At 33.0% G+C, this 20,823-nt stretch overlaps 1 protein-coding gene across 2 annotated transcripts; it reads right to left on the minus strand.

Moving 5' to 3' along the window:
* Window positions 1-437: 437 nt before the first annotated feature.
* Window positions 438-19,936, minus strand: LOC108746104. Of its 2 annotated transcripts, XM_018482653.1 has the most exons (22): window positions 19,811-19,936; window positions 16,510-16,667; window positions 16,168-16,377; window positions 15,337-15,538; window positions 12,695-12,855; window positions 12,437-12,568; window positions 12,170-12,349; window positions 11,859-12,077; window positions 11,068-11,544; window positions 10,259-10,471; window positions 10,002-10,165; window positions 9,361-9,508; window positions 9,007-9,121; window positions 6,754-8,085; window positions 4,164-4,223; window positions 3,970-4,091; window positions 3,721-3,864; window positions 1,701-1,905; window positions 1,478-1,626; window positions 1,172-1,387; window positions 798-899; window positions 438-729 (listed from the first exon to the last, which is right to left on the minus strand). In XM_018482653.1, the coding sequence occupies exons 2-22, from the start codon at window positions 16,657-16,659 to the stop codon at window positions 646-648; spliced, it is 4,785 nt and encodes a 1,594-aa protein (XP_018338155.1). In that variant the 5' UTR covers window positions 16,660-16,667; window positions 19,811-19,936; the 3' UTR covers window positions 438-645. The 2 variants fall into 2 exon arrangements, with proteins under 2 accessions (XP_018338155.1, XP_018338154.1); XM_018482652.1 differs by lacking the exons at window positions 6,754-8,085; window positions 19,811-19,936 and adding an exon at window positions 18,259-18,309.
* Between the last annotated feature and the right edge of the window lie 887 nt (window positions 19,937-20,823).

Raw genomic sequence — 20,823 nt, forward strand, 5'->3', positions numbered from 1 at the left:
TACTCTTTTTTTTTCATTTCTTAATTTTTTTACGATTACATTCTTACTAGAATTAAGCGAAATGATAGTAATATATATGTGTTGCAATCTCATTACATTTATTTATAAGGCACTAAACTGCCGACATTTGACAAAGTTCATATAATCTATAATTTCATATGTTTTTGATGATCTATACATACTAACACTTGTGTACTTTTAATGGGCCGAGAATTAATTCAGGTCCTGGGCTATTATGTATAACTTTTTCCGTAGGATGGAAACGTGAAAAGTTAAAATTTTATCTTTAATAATAGTTCATTTTTCATGTTTTTGCCTAAGGAAAAAAGTTACATGATTGCTATCCTGGTGACGAAATTTTTTTACAAAGTATTCTTTGTCTAGTATATATACAAATAAAACGTAACATAGAATACATATATTAAATATAAAGATATCTTTAAGAGATTCTTCGAAATTATACACTTATTCTACATTTGACGTTGTAAATCGATACGTGGCTTACGGAGCTTATCTGTTCGTGTTTTATTGATATCGATTTTTCCTTTCATCTCTCAGTATAACATTTCAATGGAACGCATGAACATATCAAAATGTATGATCGTGTTATTACGGCGATCGTATGCATATTTAACATTGTGTGATTTACGCAATCATGGCTTTTTCCTCTTCCTGAAGTCGCTCGATATCAGATTTATTCATGAAGTAATATGAAGGTTGCCGGGATTTCTGAAAGCCAAGAAAATTAGCTCTCTGCTTTATCACTAATTATAGAAATGCATATATACGCGACTTACCAGATCTTTGACGATGCGTTTTGCACCTGTCTTGATTAATATATTACTCAAGATCTCCACGGACGTCACGCCCATTGCGTAATGAAGAGCTGTTCTCTCCAACTAGAACAGAAAGGATTAATGTTTCTTATATTTTATTGTGGCATTTCTTATTTTTCTAGAATATGTCTTTTTATTAGCCGTATAACTTTCATCAATTATAATTATCTTAATTAATGTGCTAACGATTTATAATCACGTCAACATTAGAGATTTACATTACTCGGTTATTCTTAGCGGCTCTTTTACGAAATTAAGTTGGTTTAATCTTTTTTTTATTATTTATCAGGAGATACGGCAATATCTCGGCGTTATGCTTTTTCAATGATTCATACATTATCACCGATGCGTAATGTTTCTGGATACGTTTTTGCGATAAACTTGACAAGTTCTTCATTTTCTAGAAGTACAGCGATGTGCAGAGCGCATCGACTCATCAAGTTCTTTCCAACCGCCAGTAATTTTCCACCTCCATTATTTTTATTCAAAAGTTCCTTTACACGTTCCTCGTCGTTGGCCCGAATGGCAGCATGTACTTCTTCGCGTTGATTCTAAAATATATATTAGTAATTAGGCGATCACGTTAAGCCATAATTCACAAAATAATAATATTTTTTATTACTTATTGAATGCCAACTTACTATGTAATTAGGAATTGATTGTAGAAATTGTACAGTAGCTTCGTGTTTTCTTTGCGCGGTTATCTCGATGATGCTTACTCCGTCGTCTTCGGCGTCTAAAATGTGATCGTAGCCCTCAAGTAGAAGCTCGACCAACTTTTCAGTCTCTCCTGCGTATCAGATTGAGATCGGATTGAAATAAATTGTTCTAACTTTTACACGAGCTGCATTTTTCTCTTTTTACCTCTTGCCGCAAGATAAATAACGAAGCGGTCGATCTCTTCGATGTTCTCCCGGATATTTGCCTGTTCGGCAACGTCTCTGGCTGTCCGATACAATTCGTCCCTGAAACCTACATTGACTTGCGTCTCCAGCAGCAGGTGATACAAGCCATCCTTTGAATAGGAACGAACCGCAGCGAAGTGGATCATACTTTGTCCATGTTCGTCCTAAAAAAACGTTTTCATTCTTATTCGTTGCCATTTTGCAAAGTCATTTTTATTTTTACACACAGAAGAATATCATTCTATTGCTAAGAAAAGTGATTACACTGATTATTCACTTTACTTTCTTTCTTTTAAGTAACGCTTATCTTCAATAAAGAATATTTTCTTAAAATAATCTTAAAATATACTCATACATTAAAGATTAAAAAAAATTTATTAATCATGTATACAAAACAAGAATTTATTTTCTTTTGAAGGACAATATAAAATTTTGTCGAAAAAGCGACTTTATAACAAGCGAATTGAATTTAATGATCTTGATCGAAATATTAATAAGCACATAATTCAACGATGGTTTAGCAAATTTTGTATTGGAGAAGGTACATGGAACTTGAGCTTATTTCAAAAGATATCGTTTATAGTTTTTGGAAATTACGAAACTGACGCTTTTAAAAAAAAGGAATTTATAATTTAAAATCACGCTAGAAATAATATATTAATTAAAAAAAATTTGCGTATATAGAATATTATTAACCTTTATTTAAGTACAAATGATTAAAAAGAATAATGAGGCTTGAGACATAATGTTGGAATATCAAAAATATCTTATGTAAATAATTACTGATTAGCTTTAAAGGAATTGCGCAAATAATATAGGAACAAGTGTCAGAGATGGCACAAAGCAAAGCGCGAAATGTACAACGATACTCGTTTGTCAAAATCATATAAGATACGAATGACTGCGTCATCACTTTGGTATTCGCTCGACGACTTTCGAAGGGGACGGCAGTGGTGCAAATCGCTCCGAATGGTGCATTAATTTGTAAAAATTAAATATGAACGCGAATTATGTATATTAAAGGTAAGAGGTTGCCCAAAACCTTAAGGTGTATAATAAGGATAAAGAAACAGGTTAGAAACTATTTAAAATAATAAATTCTAAATAATTCTTTTATCTTTTTATTAAAAAGATATATTTTAATAGTGCACATATAATTTATTTGATATATTTGTGCTTATTTAAACGAAATATTTGAAATTAATTATATAAAATAAATAACATGCGCCGCTAAAACTAAACTGCTGATTTCTGAAAAAAATCGTTGCAACAAATTATTTCATGAATTCCGCGACGAAATATTAATTGGTTTTAGTTTATTTTAATATAAAAAAATAGAGAACAAAATTTGTTGATGCCAAACTTTTTTTAGGAATAGAAAAGAGACCGGTACTTGATAAGGTGCTCTTAGTATTAAAAAAAAAAGAAATGTGCAGGACACGAATGATTTAGAGATGTGTATGAAGGGTTAAAAATAATGGATCCTTAACTTTTTAAATCATTTTAATTGCGTCAACGTGATAGATTTAATAAATCTTTCGATATATGAAAAAATTAAATTAAAAGATTCTTTTTGTGTAGACTGAATAATGGATTATTTAATTTTTTAAAAGAAGGAATTCGATATTTTGCTCACGAAATTTTAATTGATTATTTGTGTTATTCTGGTGTTATCTAATCGCTATATAATGTAATAGTATTTATATATAAAAATTGAAAGACTAAAATAAAAAGAGTAAAAATATCAATCTAATTTAAATTTATTAATAGGATTTAAAATATATTTTAAATAAATTTGATATTTGTAATGATAGATTTGTAAATATATGAACTTTTGAAAAACTTGAAGCAAGTAATTATTATTTGCGTACAGTATGTATCTTTCCGTGTGTGTTGCAAAAGATCTTGCAAAGAAATTTTAGCGTAAATTCTAAAAAATTTTGTCCTACGAAAGTTGGAATACATTTTTATTTACATACCCTGTTAGGATTGCTAAATGTGGATTCAGGTATGTCAGAATCTGGACTTTGAGGATAGCCAGCGTCGTCGTCGAAAGTGTCATTCTCGATATTATTATCCAAATTTTCTTCTTCGTGATCGGATATTAAGAGGACATCAGATTCCTGAAAGTAGAGTGAAAAAAAGTCAGTGAAACAGTTCAATATCAATACGATAATAATAATATTCTGTGACGTTCAATTCTTCAATCGATCGAATCGAATGTATACCTGTTCATTGGCTTTATTCTGGCTCGCAAAGTTGTATAAATATGTCGCAAGATATGTGATCGGATCTTTTGGACGTGCATTAGCTACTTCTGTTAATCCTTTAATTAAGGGATCACCCAGCGCTGAAGAACAAATGATTTTGTTACATAGATTTTTATAAAAGTATGCTATGACTATGTGTATGCTATATTTACATGATGCTAAATAATGTCCTTCCTCCGTACGAAATATTGGAATGTCAACTCCGCTATCATCTGCAAAATAAATCCATTAGATTGTCAAATAATAATTTAAAAAAATATTGTGCACATATTATTTTAATTTAAAAAATACGGAAAGAACGCGATTTTGATGAAATATCTAAATATTTTTAGCTAGATACAGATCTGAAAATAATTTTATTGTATCATCAAAATAATTATGTAGGAAATTAGGAAACTCAAGCACACACGATGAGCGATGCTTCAAAAAAATTTGATATTCTTCTAGCAATTAGTTTCAGCATCTTATATAATTATTTTAATGATACAAGCAACATTATTTTTAGTTCTATATCTAGCTTAATTTTTAGATACTTTAACAAAAGCGTTCTTTCCGTGTAATTAAGTCATAAATTAAAATTTTATTGTTAAAAAAAACTAGCATGCACGTTCTTAGCTTTAATTTGCTTTTGCAATGTATTTTTTACTGAAAATGATTATTATATTTTTATATAACATGTGCAAATTTTAATGAAGTTTTAGTGAAATCCCAAGCAAAAAGTAATTCCTTTTTTAATTTTAATTATTTCCTATAATTTAGGAGAATTTTTTATATTTATGCAATAATTGTTTCCAGCTCTATTAAAGATATTATGAAACTCTGTGTAATATAGCAACTCGGCAAACGTGATGGCAAAACAGAATTAATATTATTACAATACAATACACACACACACACATTCACACACACACACACACACATACACACAAGTTAAAATTTAATGTGCAAAAGCATAAACAAACACAATTGCATAACACAAACACGATTTATTTGTCTGAAAAAGCACTCGTGAATTATACTGTATAATGAATAATTATAATCGCGCGCAATTCTTAATCAATAGACGTATAAGTGTCAATTTGTTATCGTCTTATCGATAATAAAGTAATTTTCTACTATTGAGTAGAATATCAATTTTTATTTATTACTCTTCTATTGTAGTAAATATTTTATTGCGTAATAAAATATAGTTATTGCATAATACATTACACAAAACAGGATAATAGTAATAAAAATGTATGAAGTATACATGTATTATATATCCGTACATATTTATAAAAATTAATTACAATTTGACATTTAGATGCCTATTGACTCATTTTTTAATTAATAAATTTACATTGCGATGCTTAGAATAAGAATAAAAGAGAAGAGTACATAGGTCTATTTTAGTACGAATAATAACACTGAGTTGGAAAGACGTGTGCTTCGCCATTTTTATTTTGTGTGAACATCAACTCGTGCATTACATATAAAAAAAGCTATTGAAAAAACTTTAACATATTTCAAGCTTATTGTGCCACCAATATCGCCTCAAAAATTTTTATATATTCGACTTTACATGAAAATAGTGTCACGCTTACCAAGAATTTATGTAAACACGACAATCTATCGATGAACATTATTAAATATTTCCTATAATTCTTACAGTTGTAATTACGAATCTTCCCAGTAAATGTTAACTAACAGTAACATCACATCAATGATATAATTCTCACTCAACTGTTACGTGCAATATATGTGTTATATTACATTATTATTGAGTGGCAAGTTATAACATTGATTGTAATATTACTGCTAGTTTGCATTTGCTAGGTTTGATTTTGAATAAACATTTATTTTGTTATATTTTACATCGAGGAGAATTCATGTAAAATCGTTGCTCGAGTAATGTTAAAATATACAAAATTTTTACAATTTGCCGAATTACTCCAAGAGAACAAATATTTACAAGATATAATTGTGAGATATTGTGCAACAATATATCGTGTATAATATATACCAATGCTGATATAATAATGCTGATTATTTACTAACCTAATCAGCAATCCTGCGATCTCGTCGCTGGTTAATCCAATTAATAGAGTGTAATTTAGTGTAATTTCATAAGAGAGACGCTGGTGCACGAGAGGAAATAAAATAACGTTCACACATCTTTCCAACGCATTTCTCTCTCCTTTCTCTCTATCTCTCTCCCTCTTACTCATTATAGTCTAAATATTACTTAAAAAGTTCAGTCTGTCAAGAGTAATTGACGATTAAACATTGGCTGATAATTATCACAGAAGATTTTCACGAATAAGCGTAAGTGTTTCTTATAGAAAAACTTGAGAGAAATTTTAAAGAACGGAGGCTCTCGAAGGCAGATCATTAGTATTGTTAAATAACGAATAAAAGTCGTTTTGCTTTTCAGTATCTAAATATATCTGACAATGAATAAGAATTTTTGCCATGTAACATTCCTCAGATCATGTTAATAATTTTTTTGATAAGTTATATAATATATATACATATACATTTTATAGAAATTATTATTTTCGATAATTCTCGTTTGGTTGCCTTATGCAATTTGTTTTTAACAAACTGTTGCTTGCCAATTTTGTGCCTAAAGCGGGCAGAAGATGATTAAATCGATTATTTTTAATAACTTAAAATCTAATATTATTGTCTCTCGAAATTGTGACCGTCAATTCTATGTCTTCGGGAGATTCCTCGTCGCGTTCGCTCGCTTGCGGAATATGCCGGTGATGAGATTGGCGATCTTCATCGAGTTGTTCAACGATAATTCCTTCTCCAGCGTGATGATATTGTGCACCGCTCTGGAGAAGTCCTGGAGGGTCTGCAGTTCGGTAATGGCTAGTGATTGTTGATTACCGATCCTCACCATATCGCTTTTCACGGTGTCGCGCACGTTCAGGCCGCGCACCACGCATAGGTGTCGCAAATTGTCAGGCGTTTTCGAAAGTTCAGAAAATCGTATGATCAGGCAGAATCTGATGGTGTTGCCGAGGGTGTGCGGACGGGCGGACAGGAAACCTAGCTTCTGATCTCGTTTGAATTTCAGTCTTTGGTCGAATATCATCATCAGTTTAGCTACCCTAACATAAGCGCGGCCCAGTAAACCTGGCCGGTTCTCGTTGGTGCGACAGATGATCCTCAAGTGATCCTGAATGTTTACCCATGCCGCGAGATCGCCGGCGGTGGTGACGTACACACCACGTCCATAGGGCCAATGCTTGCCGTGAAGACGCCGTTCGTCGTTTGGCTCGAACTCCGTGATTGGTAACAATAGACCGGCTGCCGCTAATTGCGCCCGTATTTGGCTGGGTTGTTCGAGAATTTCATTAAGCGTGAAGTACGTGCCGGCCTCGTCCTCGCTGCTTCCTTCCGCCATCAGGTCGGTTATCTCTGGACTCATTAGTTGATTGATGATTTCTCTTTCGACCTCCTCCAGTTGATTGATCGTCAAAGTCAATGGTAGGCTGTAATTAACTAGGTTCCGGGTACACTCTAAAATACCGGCTTGGATATATTTGGCGGTCGGGTCTAGATCATATTGTTCGAGTGCGGTGACGATCGTTTCATCCGGCGGACCCTCCTCGCCCTCTTCGCTATCGCTGAAGAAACGTGGTAGCGAATGATCGGGTAGGTCGCCACTTGCGGTTACGCAGTGCAGCTCCCGAATGAAGGGATCGAAGAACTCCGTAAAGACGACATAACTTTCAAAATCAGGTGCGACTATGCCATAACCATGATCCTCGTCTGCGATGCTGTTGATGGTTGAGCGAGCACTGCTGGTCTTGGTGCCGTTGTCTGTGACGGTACCGTACCTTTTCAGAGAAGGCCAGATCACGTCAAGGAGATTGTGATCCATGCGAGTCACACGGTGCTTGATCAAATCGAACACGGGCCGTTTTAGACAACGAGCGACTAGTGTACCGGCGTTCGACGACGGGGTTTTTGGTAACGACGATCGCCGGTTGCCCGCCAGTAATCGGAAACATCGTTCCAGAGTTGCTAAGACCTCAGGCTCGCTCACGTCACGCCGAGCCGAGTAGATATCACCTCCGGGTACTGTAGATCTCGGTTGAGTCAGCAGCAGCGGCGGTTGAAAGAACATCGGTGTTGAGAGATGTAGGTTGATGAGAAAAAGTGAATAAGCAAATTTTGCGGTGACATTAGTAGCAATTATCAAAGAATAAATGTTAATAAATTAAGCTTCAAGTAAAATACTTTACTTGAAGTACATGAGAAGATGAAATTGGTTGTTTTTACAATTTATGACGATGATCTTTTGCATACTTGAGATGTTGTATAGTTTTGTAAAGAATAATTATTGCAAGATCAAGAATTTCATGCAGTTGTGATGACTAAATCATTTACAATTAAAATTTTCTTTTTCTTCATCTTACAATAATTATAATGGTCTATTAATTATAACGTTCCAAACATAAATTATTAAATTGGGGAATAAAAGTATATAAGTAGCGAATTTATATTTCACACCTTAGCTCGATTAACATGCTGAAGTGTTAATTGTTGATTTGGATACATGCTATTATAAAAATAATTGAGCAAAGCACTAATCAATCTACAAAATTAAAAAATTAGAAAGGGAAAACATTTCAACAAGTATTTCGACTAGGATTCTTACGCGGTATTTGAGGGATGACCTGACTGGGTTTGTCTAAAAAATACAATTAATCGATCGTATGCGAAATTAAATATTCTAAAATGATTAAATTAACAATGTTTTTATGTGCGAAACAGTTAATAGATACTTAACGAAATCGCGACACATGGAATATTTGTGCCAAGTGCGACATTGTCGAAGATCTTTGTCGAGATTTCAATTTGGATTAGAAACATCTTTTTGAACACAAAACATGAAGGGTGACGTCGCGAGATGGAGTGCCCGGACGATTTATGTCGCGATTTTTTTCTAAATATTTATATTGCTAATGGTGCTTTAAAATGCTTCAAATCAAGAAATACCTTTATCCGTTAACATTTCTTCGGCGAGTGTCTCGGTAGCTCCGAAACTGCGAAGAAGTTTTTTGTGCGATAAGTCACTTTGATTTCGCTTGTAATAATCTGCTTTTTGTCCGAACTGCGTGACAAAAGATAAGATTTTATCAACACCTTGCTTATAGCAGAATAGTTAATTTATGAGAATTCTGCGAGCACTTTCTTAGCATAAATTAATTCTTTATTTCTATTAGAATTCAAAATTTGTTTTAAACTTTATTATTTAGTTGGAGAGCGCAAAATTTTGCCCTTTTTCGTGATCGTCGAATTATGATAATAATAAAGAATGCAATAAGACATTATAATAGTAGGTTAACTCACATTATCCTCTATTAAAGGATTGGCACCCAAATGTAGCAAAAGATTATAGTAATGACCGTTGTCTGCGAGCGTCGCAGCGTAATGTAACGGAGTTCGTCCGTCGAGATCGATCGCGTTAGTAGTTTCTGGAAACCTTCCTGCCAGATACCTAAATCAAGTATAAAATATTCAATTGAATGGATTTAGTAGCAGTTTATAGCCTATCATTCGAACAAAAATCTATCGATATGACAGAGATAAATCATGAGCTATCGATGGTTTGTCTAACAGTTATATAGACGACTTACTTATCAAGTAATACCCTTGCATTATATCTTTTTTATCAGACAATAACGAGATTTTTAACCTTTACAGGATGAGAAAGTTACTATACTGGCATTGGAACATTGTCATATTTTGAAGCAAAAAATTTTGATACAATAAAATAATGAATTGTAACAAATCTTACTCAAGAAAAAGTTGTAAGATTTTACATATAGATCTTCATTCTCTAAAGGTTAAAAGCGTTGTTGATTAGAAGGAAGAAATTATAAAATTTTGTTATCAAGCAGAGCAAATAAAATATATGTTGAATATAAAATTAAATGTATATATATATATATGCATGTATATACGAGTATGTCTAAATATGTTAATAATACCTAATGATAACGGTATTTCCAAAGATAACGGCCACGTGCAATGGCGTTGCGCCGTGGGGTGATGATTCGTCTCGCGCCACCGCGAATTTACGGCGATCTAATGCGCTTTGTAGGTCCCGAAGATTTCCTTCTCGCGCTGCCATGTGCACAGTATGAATTTTTCCCTAATATTATATAATATATATATATATATTTTTTATAAATAAATGTACATATATATAACGCTTTTGCTTTCTGTTATTGCAACAATAACGTACCATATAAGTCGGAACGTTGTCGATGAAAGCTTGGAGTTCGGGATTTCCGCACTGTCGTCTGACCAATCGTCGGCCTTCACCATTGAGAACGAGAGCCGCTAATTGTTCCATATTGTCATTCTCTAATAAACTATCTATTTCTAGATCTCGGCCCATACTACCCTCACTCAATTCTACTTCCGCGGGCTCCTGATGTTCGCCGACGATTACCTGCTGTCATATTTAAGTACAAAATCATGCGCACGGCTAAGAGACACACTCGATCGATAGGAGATATTAATCACATATGGGAATTCTACATGCGAATCGATCGTGTGTCTCTCGCCGCGCCTACGCATATTCTACGTATGTGTGTATAGCACACAGGGTGTCCGTAAAAAAAAGTCTATTGGTAACTGTTGTGGGTAACTTGAGTCTTATAAATAGACTTCTGTCTAAGGAATCGTACTTTCTAAATTTTTTGGAGTGATTCTCACTCTAAAGAATGAAAATGGAGCTAGTTTTGAAAGAGAGTGGCTCAATTTTTAATCTTTAAGAGTGATATTTTACTCTTCAGAGTGACAATTCACTCTAAAAGTTTTAGAGAGTAAGAGAATTTCTTTTCTTCATTTTATTGGAGGAAGTGAATTGCAATTTTTTTCTTAATTAAAAAAATGTTATTATTGAACGTAATTACTATTACATATTATACATAGATATTATATAACATCGTAATTCCAGGGACGGACATAGATTGAGATATCCCGGCTTCTTCTTTGTATTATACAAGGCGCAGTGCAGTGATCGTGACAATTCGATTAAGACAATACCTGCTCTTCATCTTGTGCAGGATCATCAACGCCAGAATCGCCAGTACTAGGCTCGTTTCTTTCTTCGTGTTCGACGGTTTCATCATTAGCGATTTCCTCGATCTTCGGGGATTCCTCGTAGATACCATCCTCATTATCGACGGCCTCAGGCCCATCCTCCTCGTCTTTCGTTGGCTCCGCGACAGGTCCAGTTACCACGTCATCGTCAGATGATGCTTTTTCCTCTTGCTCTTCTTCGTTCTCATTGGTGGCATTTTCCTCGTTATTTTCTGCTTCCCCTTCGTTTTCATCTCCTCCGTCATTCGCCTCATCTTCATTTTGTGCTTCCTCCTCTTCTCCGTTCTGTGCTTCCTCCTCTTCTCCGTTTTGTGCTTCTTGTTCTTCATTCTGTGCTTCCTCTTCTCCATTTGCATTTTCAGCCTCCTCGTTTCCATTCGGAGTTTCAGCCTCCTCATTCTCTTGCTCATCATCGCCTTTCTGTTTTACCAAATCTCGCATATATAATCCATCATATCATTGACCTGGAATTATGAACTGGAAACCCCCCTCGTATCGAAAGAGGAAAAAAAAAGAAAAAAAAAATCTTCGTTTATATAACTACTCATTCCGACTACGACACTACATTTTGACCGGGATGCCATTCTATGTCCGGCTATAAGTGATTTGATGGTGCGCTAAATAATTATTAATCAATACAGATGTGTATTATACAATAATAAATATATCAAATCCAAACTTAGGCAGGCAGATAACTATCGTGCATATAATTAAGATAACAATGACAAATATACCTTCTCATCCGAATCCTTCATTGTGGATTCGGCACTACCGAAAGCGCTATCGTCACTGTTAACTTTCTTCATGCCTCGCATAATGGCTCCTTCCAAGATCCTCCAGTCCCAATTTTTTGGATAAGTATCGAAAACTCGGGGCGCTTCCGGTATCATTGACAAATTCGACAGGTCTACGTCCGAAGGGCGGTTCTTGTAAAATGCAGGCGCTTTTTGTCTCTAATTAACAGCAAGATTTATAGAGTTATGGTAGCATCTTATCGATTAATTATTTCTTTCCTTTTAATTATAAATAATCGACTGATACTCACGTTATCCAGTTTACTTTCATCGGCTCCATGCTCTGTTAAAAGATCATACATGACGCCGTTGTCCTTAAGTGCAGCTGCATAATGCAATGGAGTTTTTCCTTCGTTGTCTTGAGCCGCTACCGTTGCAAGGCATCGTTCAAGGATTTCACGTGCGATGTCTGTGTATCCCAAACCAGCAGCCTTACGATAAAAAGATAGGATAGATTTTTCTCGCTTCGAATTTTAGCAGTTGAAAAAATTTATTGGATTTTCATCATAAGAGCTTACTTTATGAAGAGCATTTAAGCCATTTGCATCCTTGCCGCATAAAATAATGGGCAAAATAGGTTCCTCCAATTTTGTCTTGAGACCCTCCAAATCATTATTAATGACTGTTGCGTGGATATCCTTTATTGTGCCCTGCCGAAACCATAATAATTTTATTTAATAATTTTTTAGCTACTGCCATATTAAGATTTTTATTTTTTTATAATTAATTGAACAATTGAGAAATACGTGTAATTACTAATTTATTTACTGACGTACCATAATAAAGGGCACGGCTTCTAAGAATCTTCTTATCCGCGGATTATTGCTGGTCTCGCATCGAAGTTTAGATCCATGTCCCTCCCACAACACATGCTGTAATTTTCCGATGTCTTTGTTGTGTATCCATATCCTGATATTGGAGGGCTTGAAATCCATATCTGAGCATAAAGTGAATGAATACGATTTAGACAATATCTCAGGAATCTCATGACTATATTAAAGAATCTAGAGTCACGGCACTTTTTTTATTGTAATAATAAAATCGATAAAAACGTAAAAGCTTTCAATGATTCAGGCAATAGAATTAGATCAACTACAAAATATAAATTTAAATAGTTACAACCACTGTACTACTCTTTCGATAAATTTTAAAAATTATTTAGATGTAGCTATATCAAGTCAATTCATATTTGGCTAAATAATGAACACAGAATATGAAATAAAAATAAGCAATCTCACATGATCATCGCGGAAATATTACAGTATAAGATGGATATTTGACTATATTTTACAACTACATTGACATTTACTGACATTTAAATAACGATGTTTTTATGAAATATTTCATGAATGAACGGGAAATGACTCCTTGAGCTATGTACCATTACTAAGACGTTAAATTTACAATTCACAAGAAGTTTATAGTTCAATAAATATTAAATGTCAGAACAATTTAGTGTTTAGAGTGTTACATGTTCTTTATGACAAGGAAATTCCTTTAGAATGTCACATCTTTATTACGATAAAAACGTTGATGATTATTATTCTCAACAGATTTGTTTTCTCTGAATGTAATTTTATTGTGATATATGTAATTTCAAAAGTTACGTTATATTTGTATCAAAGATTGTTTGCATAATTTAAGTTGCGAAAGTTAGTATCTTTGCAATTACATCGGAAATAATTCTGCCCGCTATATTCAGAAATATCTGTTGTTAAAAATGAATTGTGGCGCAGTTAGATCTATTGAGGCGCGCCTTTTATAATAGTTGCATGCACGCTACATTTAATATTTGATATCGTCTTGAATACGCGGATGGCAAGTACAGTTGCTAGTTAATAAATTTTCTAAAAGGTTGAGCAGTGTACGGAGTTTGTCATATTACTGACACGTTTCCAGTTGCGCATACAGTGCACGTATTTTGTTACACGATAAAGAGAACTTGTTTTTACGCTATCTGTACCTATTTACAACTCTTTACCTGTCGTGCTTCAGTATTTCTAATAAATTATTATTGCCGCAATAGTTCGTGAAATTCTACGATCACGCGAGATTTCTCAAGGATTGAACGTGTAAATACGAAAACGATAAGTCTATATTGTGTGAAAATATATAATGATTTAATGGATAGTTCTAATTGTGTAAGACAAATCTTTGAATTTATAGTGAAAAGAAGAATTATATCTATTAAATTATTTTTGTATGAGAATACTACATGAGAATATTAGCAGCGTTTTAACGAAAGATATTATTTTAAATTTATTTTTTAAATAATAGAAGTAGTTCAAGGTATTTGTTTGTATCGTGCGCAAGCAATTTTACAAGAATTGCTTATGTACAATCGCATAAGAAGATAAGTCGATTGTTGGAATGTATATTTACAGGAAATTGCTTGACTTCGATCCTCGAGCGTAATTGCTAGCATGGCAGTACGATCGAAGAATGGAAGATGAGTTCTTATCATTGGTGAAATTAGAACTCAGCCGTTAGGATGACAGGTCGATCCACGACTTATTTATTTGCGAAGTCATTTAACGAACGAAAAAATAATGATAGACGTAATGGTAGTCGTAGTTCTATGTAATTCCGTTACATTGCAATTTTTTTACAATTGTATTTGTGTCTCTTATTTGTGTCAGTGAGATGAACGATAAGAGATGCTGATTAAGAATGAAATAATTTTTGCATAGCATAAAGTATAATTGCGAATAAAAAAATTTAATGCTTTGTTCTTTCATTTAGATTTTATAATTTGCACGAGGTGATTCTTCGACCGTGTCTCTATATCGAACGCCGCAGTTAGCCTTGCCTTACAAATTTATGTGCTATCGATTCTTCACGGTCATTAGAAACGGATATGTGGGGCATAAGGCGAAGAATCTATATCCGCGAAAGTAGGAAACAGGCGAAAAATGCTATAGCATTCCGTCAGTCACAAGGTTGCCCATCGAATCGCGATGTTTCCTCGAAATTGTCTTAACGACTTGCTGACGAACCAGCGAAGTTAATGTAATATTTAAGCACGCTTATCCACTTATTGTAAAAAGTCAAGATATGCTTTGTATGTGCATATATTTTAACAATATAAAAACACTTTATAAGTACTTAGCTTATCTATTTCATTTTTACAAAAGGGGGATATTATGTTTGCTTTTTAAATTCTTTGGAATGGAATATCACTTAACAGAGTAAAAATTGAGCCACTCTTTTTCAAGATTGGCTTAATTTTTAAAGAGATTTCACTCTAAAAATTTTAGAGAGTATTTAAAAGTTTTAAAAAATATCTTACGTGATATGTAGAGCAAAAGAAAAATATAATTTTCGATAAAAAAAAAATAATTTTCTTTATATTATCATAAAATCAAGAATATATTGTACTTAACATTTTTATCTTTTGAAATGAAATAACAATACTCACTATCCTTTGCGGTACTTTTTCTTCGTCGAGTTGTCATCTCTACTTCCGGTAATTCAATCTCCGAAGAATGTTCCAAGTAATAGGAGGCCGGATTTCCTTTCTTGTCACAAATACTAGCGTCACATCCGCTTTCTACGAGAATATCCCAGATTTGATCAGGATCTTTACACACACAACAATAGTGCAGGGCTGTTCGTCCTTCCTAAATCGTAAAGAATGACATATGAAGTATAATCGTCTAATCATAAATGGATTTAGAGTTTTTGAGATTTAATGTCTTCGATGAGAGGGTATCAAACAAATGGTAAAGTTGATATGCGTAAGATCAAAATTGTTTTATTCGTTTTTGTGTATTTGTATATATTTGTTAGTGCAAGCTCATGGCTGGCAAGGAAAGAACAGGTGGTTTACACTTCGTTATTATCAGCGTCACGCGATGCGGGGTCGTGACAAACATTGCTAGGAAGAAGTACTATTCGATTATTCAGGAGCTTCTTCTCGAACAAGTTAACAAGCGTTTGCGACACGATTCCATCGTAAAAATAGACGAACTTTGTGAATTATAGAAAATAACCGATCGAAGTTAATATTCGCGTCATTATGTTAAGGCTCGTGTAAATTAAGACCATTAAGGTAAATATTGTTTTTTAAATAGAGCAATTTAAAAAGAGAGAAATGGATTAGTTTTATAAAAACTGTTACCATTAAACAAGCTCTTATTGTTATACTTAAGATGCTTTGACTGAAACCGATTGAGTGTTTAGTAAAATTTTTATGATGCATGTAATTCGTTTTTACGACTTATGGATAGCAATGTTAGAGAAGATTTACCCTATCTTTCTGTTGTGGCGTAATAGGGTAATTTTCTACAAGCCAAGAAACTATCTCGGGTTGATCATAGTAGACCGCTTTGTGTAACAAAGGTACTCCACATGAATCCTTCGCGATCGCCAGCTTTTTCTTCGATTCCTCAGAAATTATCTTCTGCGTTTCAGCTAACGAGCCGCGTGCAACAGCATCGTGCACTTGAGAGATCTTCGTCTAAAATAAATCGAACGATTTATTTGATTTTTATCAATTTTTTCTTTTAATGAAATTCTTTCAGCTTGAGAGTAATTTTTTAAATTTATAAAATTTAGTGGCTGTTTAAAATATCTCTTGTCTATTACTTACCAAATAGTTGGGGAGTCCTTTCAGGAAGACACGAGTTCTAAGATCTTGCGACTGTTCACCTAATAAACGCGTGCCCCGACCCTCCAATACAACATTTTCGAGTCTCTCAAGTTCGCCACGATTCAACCAATTTTTTACAGCCGAATGCATTTCAGCCCCTGCAACAGAATGACAATCCAAAAATTTAAAAGATAAATATTATAAATATAGAATACCTAATCATGACGCAGTTTATTTGCAAGAGTATCAACAATTTTTTATTTAAAGTGACATTCTATCCCATTTTATAAAATGTGTAATTGCATTTGTTATTGAAATCCACATGAGAGCTTTTTAATGTATTTTATGTTCTATAGAGGATCAGCAGACAGACGTTTCGTCATTACCGGCTTCTCTTTGTTATTGATTCGCATGTTCCGCAGCATTCAAATATATTTTTGCTTGCATATTCATAATGCTTCATGGATGATTGGCGGGTCAGGATGTAATAGCGATATTCATGACACGCGAAAAATAATATCAGTCGAAAGCGCGCATAGAGATTCTCTGATATGTAGTTAGAAAGCTCCAATATGTAGTTTGTCGAGAGTTTGCGTTCCGACAGATTTTCTTCAATTACTTGAAGCATAATCATATTAACTATTCTTGCTATATTGCAAAAGATCGTATTATACTGCGGTTTCGGTAATTACATCTCGGGAATGATTTCATTATGCATTATCGCACTGGATCTCGTCGGTTGTTTATTCATTATTGTAAACCTTGTTATTAATTCGATACATGCATTTGGACTTTTCCTTTTGTGAAAAGCAATCGGTGAATTCCCTGTTTTATTCAATGACAGTGCGCGTAAATTACTTTAATAGAATATAAACATATCGTTTAGATTCTATCACCGTGATTTATGTTTCCTCTTTGTGTTTTCCTATTTTGAAGCACATTTATTTAATAAGTATTCTTTATTTTTAATTACAGGTTTTTTTATTTTAAGCATTAATAAACAATTTCTATTCTTTTGGAAATTGCGATGTATCTTTAAATATGAGTAAGTGCAGTTGTTTCATATAATTTTGTTTTGCATAATTGCGTGTGATATATTATTTCAAATATTAATACGATTATATAAACATTAGGTTAATAATGTTTTGGTCTCAATAACCTGTATATTTTAGAAAATATGGTTTGATTAGTATTCGTAAAGTAATGAATAAAGCTTTTCATGCATAAGCTTCTAAAATGAATTCTATGTATTGTATATATTTTTGTAAAAAAAATTTGTTAATATGAATTAAATTTAAACAAACAGAGAAAATAAATTTTTTACATCTAAACAAAGAGAGAAATTAAATTTTTTAAATCTAAACAAAGAGAGAAATTAAATTGTGCCTTTCAGATTTCAATCGCGAATGTTGCGAGAGCAATCAATATGATTTTAATCATAGTAATTATTCTTTACACGAAGTCTAATATTACAAGGAAATAAAGGCGATATTATACGAACTCTCGCTAGTTAAAAATTAACATTTTTTTTTATAGATTCAAAAATTGAAACAAACCGGTAAGATAAATTCGACATATTATATTAAATTATCAATGGCTAATATTAAAACTTACGAATATTTCCATTAAGCATATCTAAAAAAGATGTTTTTTTGTTAAAAAAAAAAATACGGCTAAAGGATAAATCAAATCGATAGTGTTTTATTCGGCGGTGCTTTATCCGGCAGTGCATTAAAGAAAAAGTGATACCTGATTGGGTCTGATTCGCTTCATTTCTGTGTCGATCAAATGAACTATACGGGTCGGAAAATGTGCGTTGTATCGCGTTCTAAAAAGATATGACACACAGGCGTCGCGACGCTGCAACACGAGGAAGCGTCGCGCGTCGAATGAAGCTGACGCTCGGCGTCACGACGCCACCTGTGCGAACCTGCGTCTTTCACAAGCGAAAAGTCTATGCTTAGAGGGTTTTTGGAGTATCTGTAGTATAAATTTTTGATTGATGTTAATTCTTTATTTATTCGCCTGAACTGGACATAAAAGAGGACGATTCTCTTTCACGTCCAGTTCAGGTGAATAAATAAAAAATTAACATCAAAAATTTATGTTACAGATTCTTTGGCAGTCATTGATTTCTTCCGACAGAACTGCATTCTTTCATTTGGCAGACTAACACTACATTTGATCGTCTCGTACAATGAAATAAGATGCGTAGCATATGTTTATTTTCCCCGCCTGTGTCAATAACTACGTGTCAAAGTAACGATAAATTATATTATAATGATAGAAGCATCGTCGCCTACGAGAATTTGCTAAAAAAATATTAAAAGTTTCCATTGCGCTATATTTTAGTATCTATAATAAGTATCTCTTTCTTCAACTAACAATTAAAAAAAACTAATCAAAGAAAGATAAAATAATTAATATCAAAATGGAATATCACAGAAATGCGCTTTAGTCAAGCTCATTCTTTACCCAGTGTAAGCTGCTAATCAAATAAAGTAATTTCATTGTACAAATGACACGCAATGACATTATTAAAATTGAGCGACAAGGCCAAAGAAATAAATACTTCCCTGAAATGGGACTTTTCACGGAAGTACTCGTTAATATATAATTATAGTTATAAATGAGACTAATTTTGTAATATTCAACAGTACAATAGTAATTAATATTGCAATGTCTAATATGATAAAAACGAATTTATCACGAAATATGTGTTTTCTCAATTAATCAAGTAATGTTTGAAACGGAATTAACTTTAATCAATATCTTCGTGAAAGAAAACTTTCAGGGGATGACTTTTATCTTTCATTCGTCGACACTGTCGCAGTAACCCTAATCGAGTGGTGGACTAGGGAAACGAACTATCATATTTTGTCGCGCTTTAATTTGGTATGTCTATCTTTTTTTTTTGTTACGTTTTATACGTGCGTTTTCTATTCTCACATATTTGTTCTTATATCACGGTGCTGAAATCGATGTTAGTGGGTACAGTGCAATGACACATCGATTATACTACGGCTTATAGATACCTCCGTGTCACGTGAACTCTTCAATAGATTTTGCTTTTGTTGAAACATACAATGTGTTGTAATAAAGATAATTTAAAAATTAAAAAGCTTGTGATTTCAGATGAAATTAGTAGCAGTTTATATTTTAATTTAACAAGCCAGATTGAATTTGTAGTAATTGAACGAAAAATAAAAATATATTATATAAAAGTGTAGGTATTGCTTATATGTATATAAATCTATAGTCTAAAACTATAAATCTATAGTCTTAAAACTACGACAATCACCTTTTGATCGTAACTTTACCAAGAAATAAGATAATTATCGAAGCCGCTTTTACAATCGCGGACGAATATATCGTCTCGCGTACTATTTAATGAGAAATCCCATTTTCGATTCTTATCGGTTACGTTAATTATTAATAATACGATTAATTCGCCACTATTATATCGAAAGCGTCTTTCTGACTCATCGTATTACGTAAGGCACCTTTTATGTTGAAACGGAACAAAACACGTTCGAAAGCTACGAGCCACTTTGTAAGACTGACGATGTATCGTTTTCCACGTGTCCTATTCACTCAAGTTTTATATTATTTATGAGAGATATAGCTAGAAAGTATAGCTTTGGTGCCATAATGCCGCCATGAAAGCGACAATCAACTACCTAATGGTTAATTCTGAATAGTTGAATATTTATTGTTCCATATTCAGAATCGAAAAAACTCGAACGCGTTAAGCGTGCGTAAATATTTTCATTAAATTCAACTTGGAAAAAAATGTTATATATATGGACATATTTTATATTATACATATAATTATATATAAAATATGTCAATTTTATATATGTATAATTATACATGAAACACTTTTTCTTCCGGGAAGAACAATCATATATCACGTAACAGATATTTCGGTTTATTTACAATATTTGGAATCAAAATGCGGTGGCAAAACAATTTATTATTATTTTACGATAATTACGGACAACAATTATTTTTGTTTAATGTAACATTTTTGTCTTGCTTAAGTATAACTCTCGATTATTCTTCGAATAGTATCACACGAGTCATAAAAAAGCAACGTTAATAAATACTCTCATGCAAATAATGTAATTTATGCGATTCCTATTTTCACAATTAAAATATAATGTAATTAATAATTTAATTAATTTTTTTCGTTTTCGTGCATTTTCCGTGATATGAGAAAAAATTGAGTGTAACTTCGAAACTATTTATCGGTAATAAAAGAAACATTTCTCTCCTTTATTAATCTCTAACTCATTCCATTCTAATTATATC

This window comes from Trachymyrmex septentrionalis, unplaced genomic scaffold (genome assembly GCF_001594115.1).
Source record: "Trachymyrmex septentrionalis isolate Tsep2-gDNA-1 unplaced genomic scaffold, Tsep1.0 scaffold16, whole genome shotgun sequence".
NCBI lineage: Eukaryota > Metazoa > Arthropoda > Insecta > Hymenoptera > Formicidae > Trachymyrmex > Trachymyrmex septentrionalis.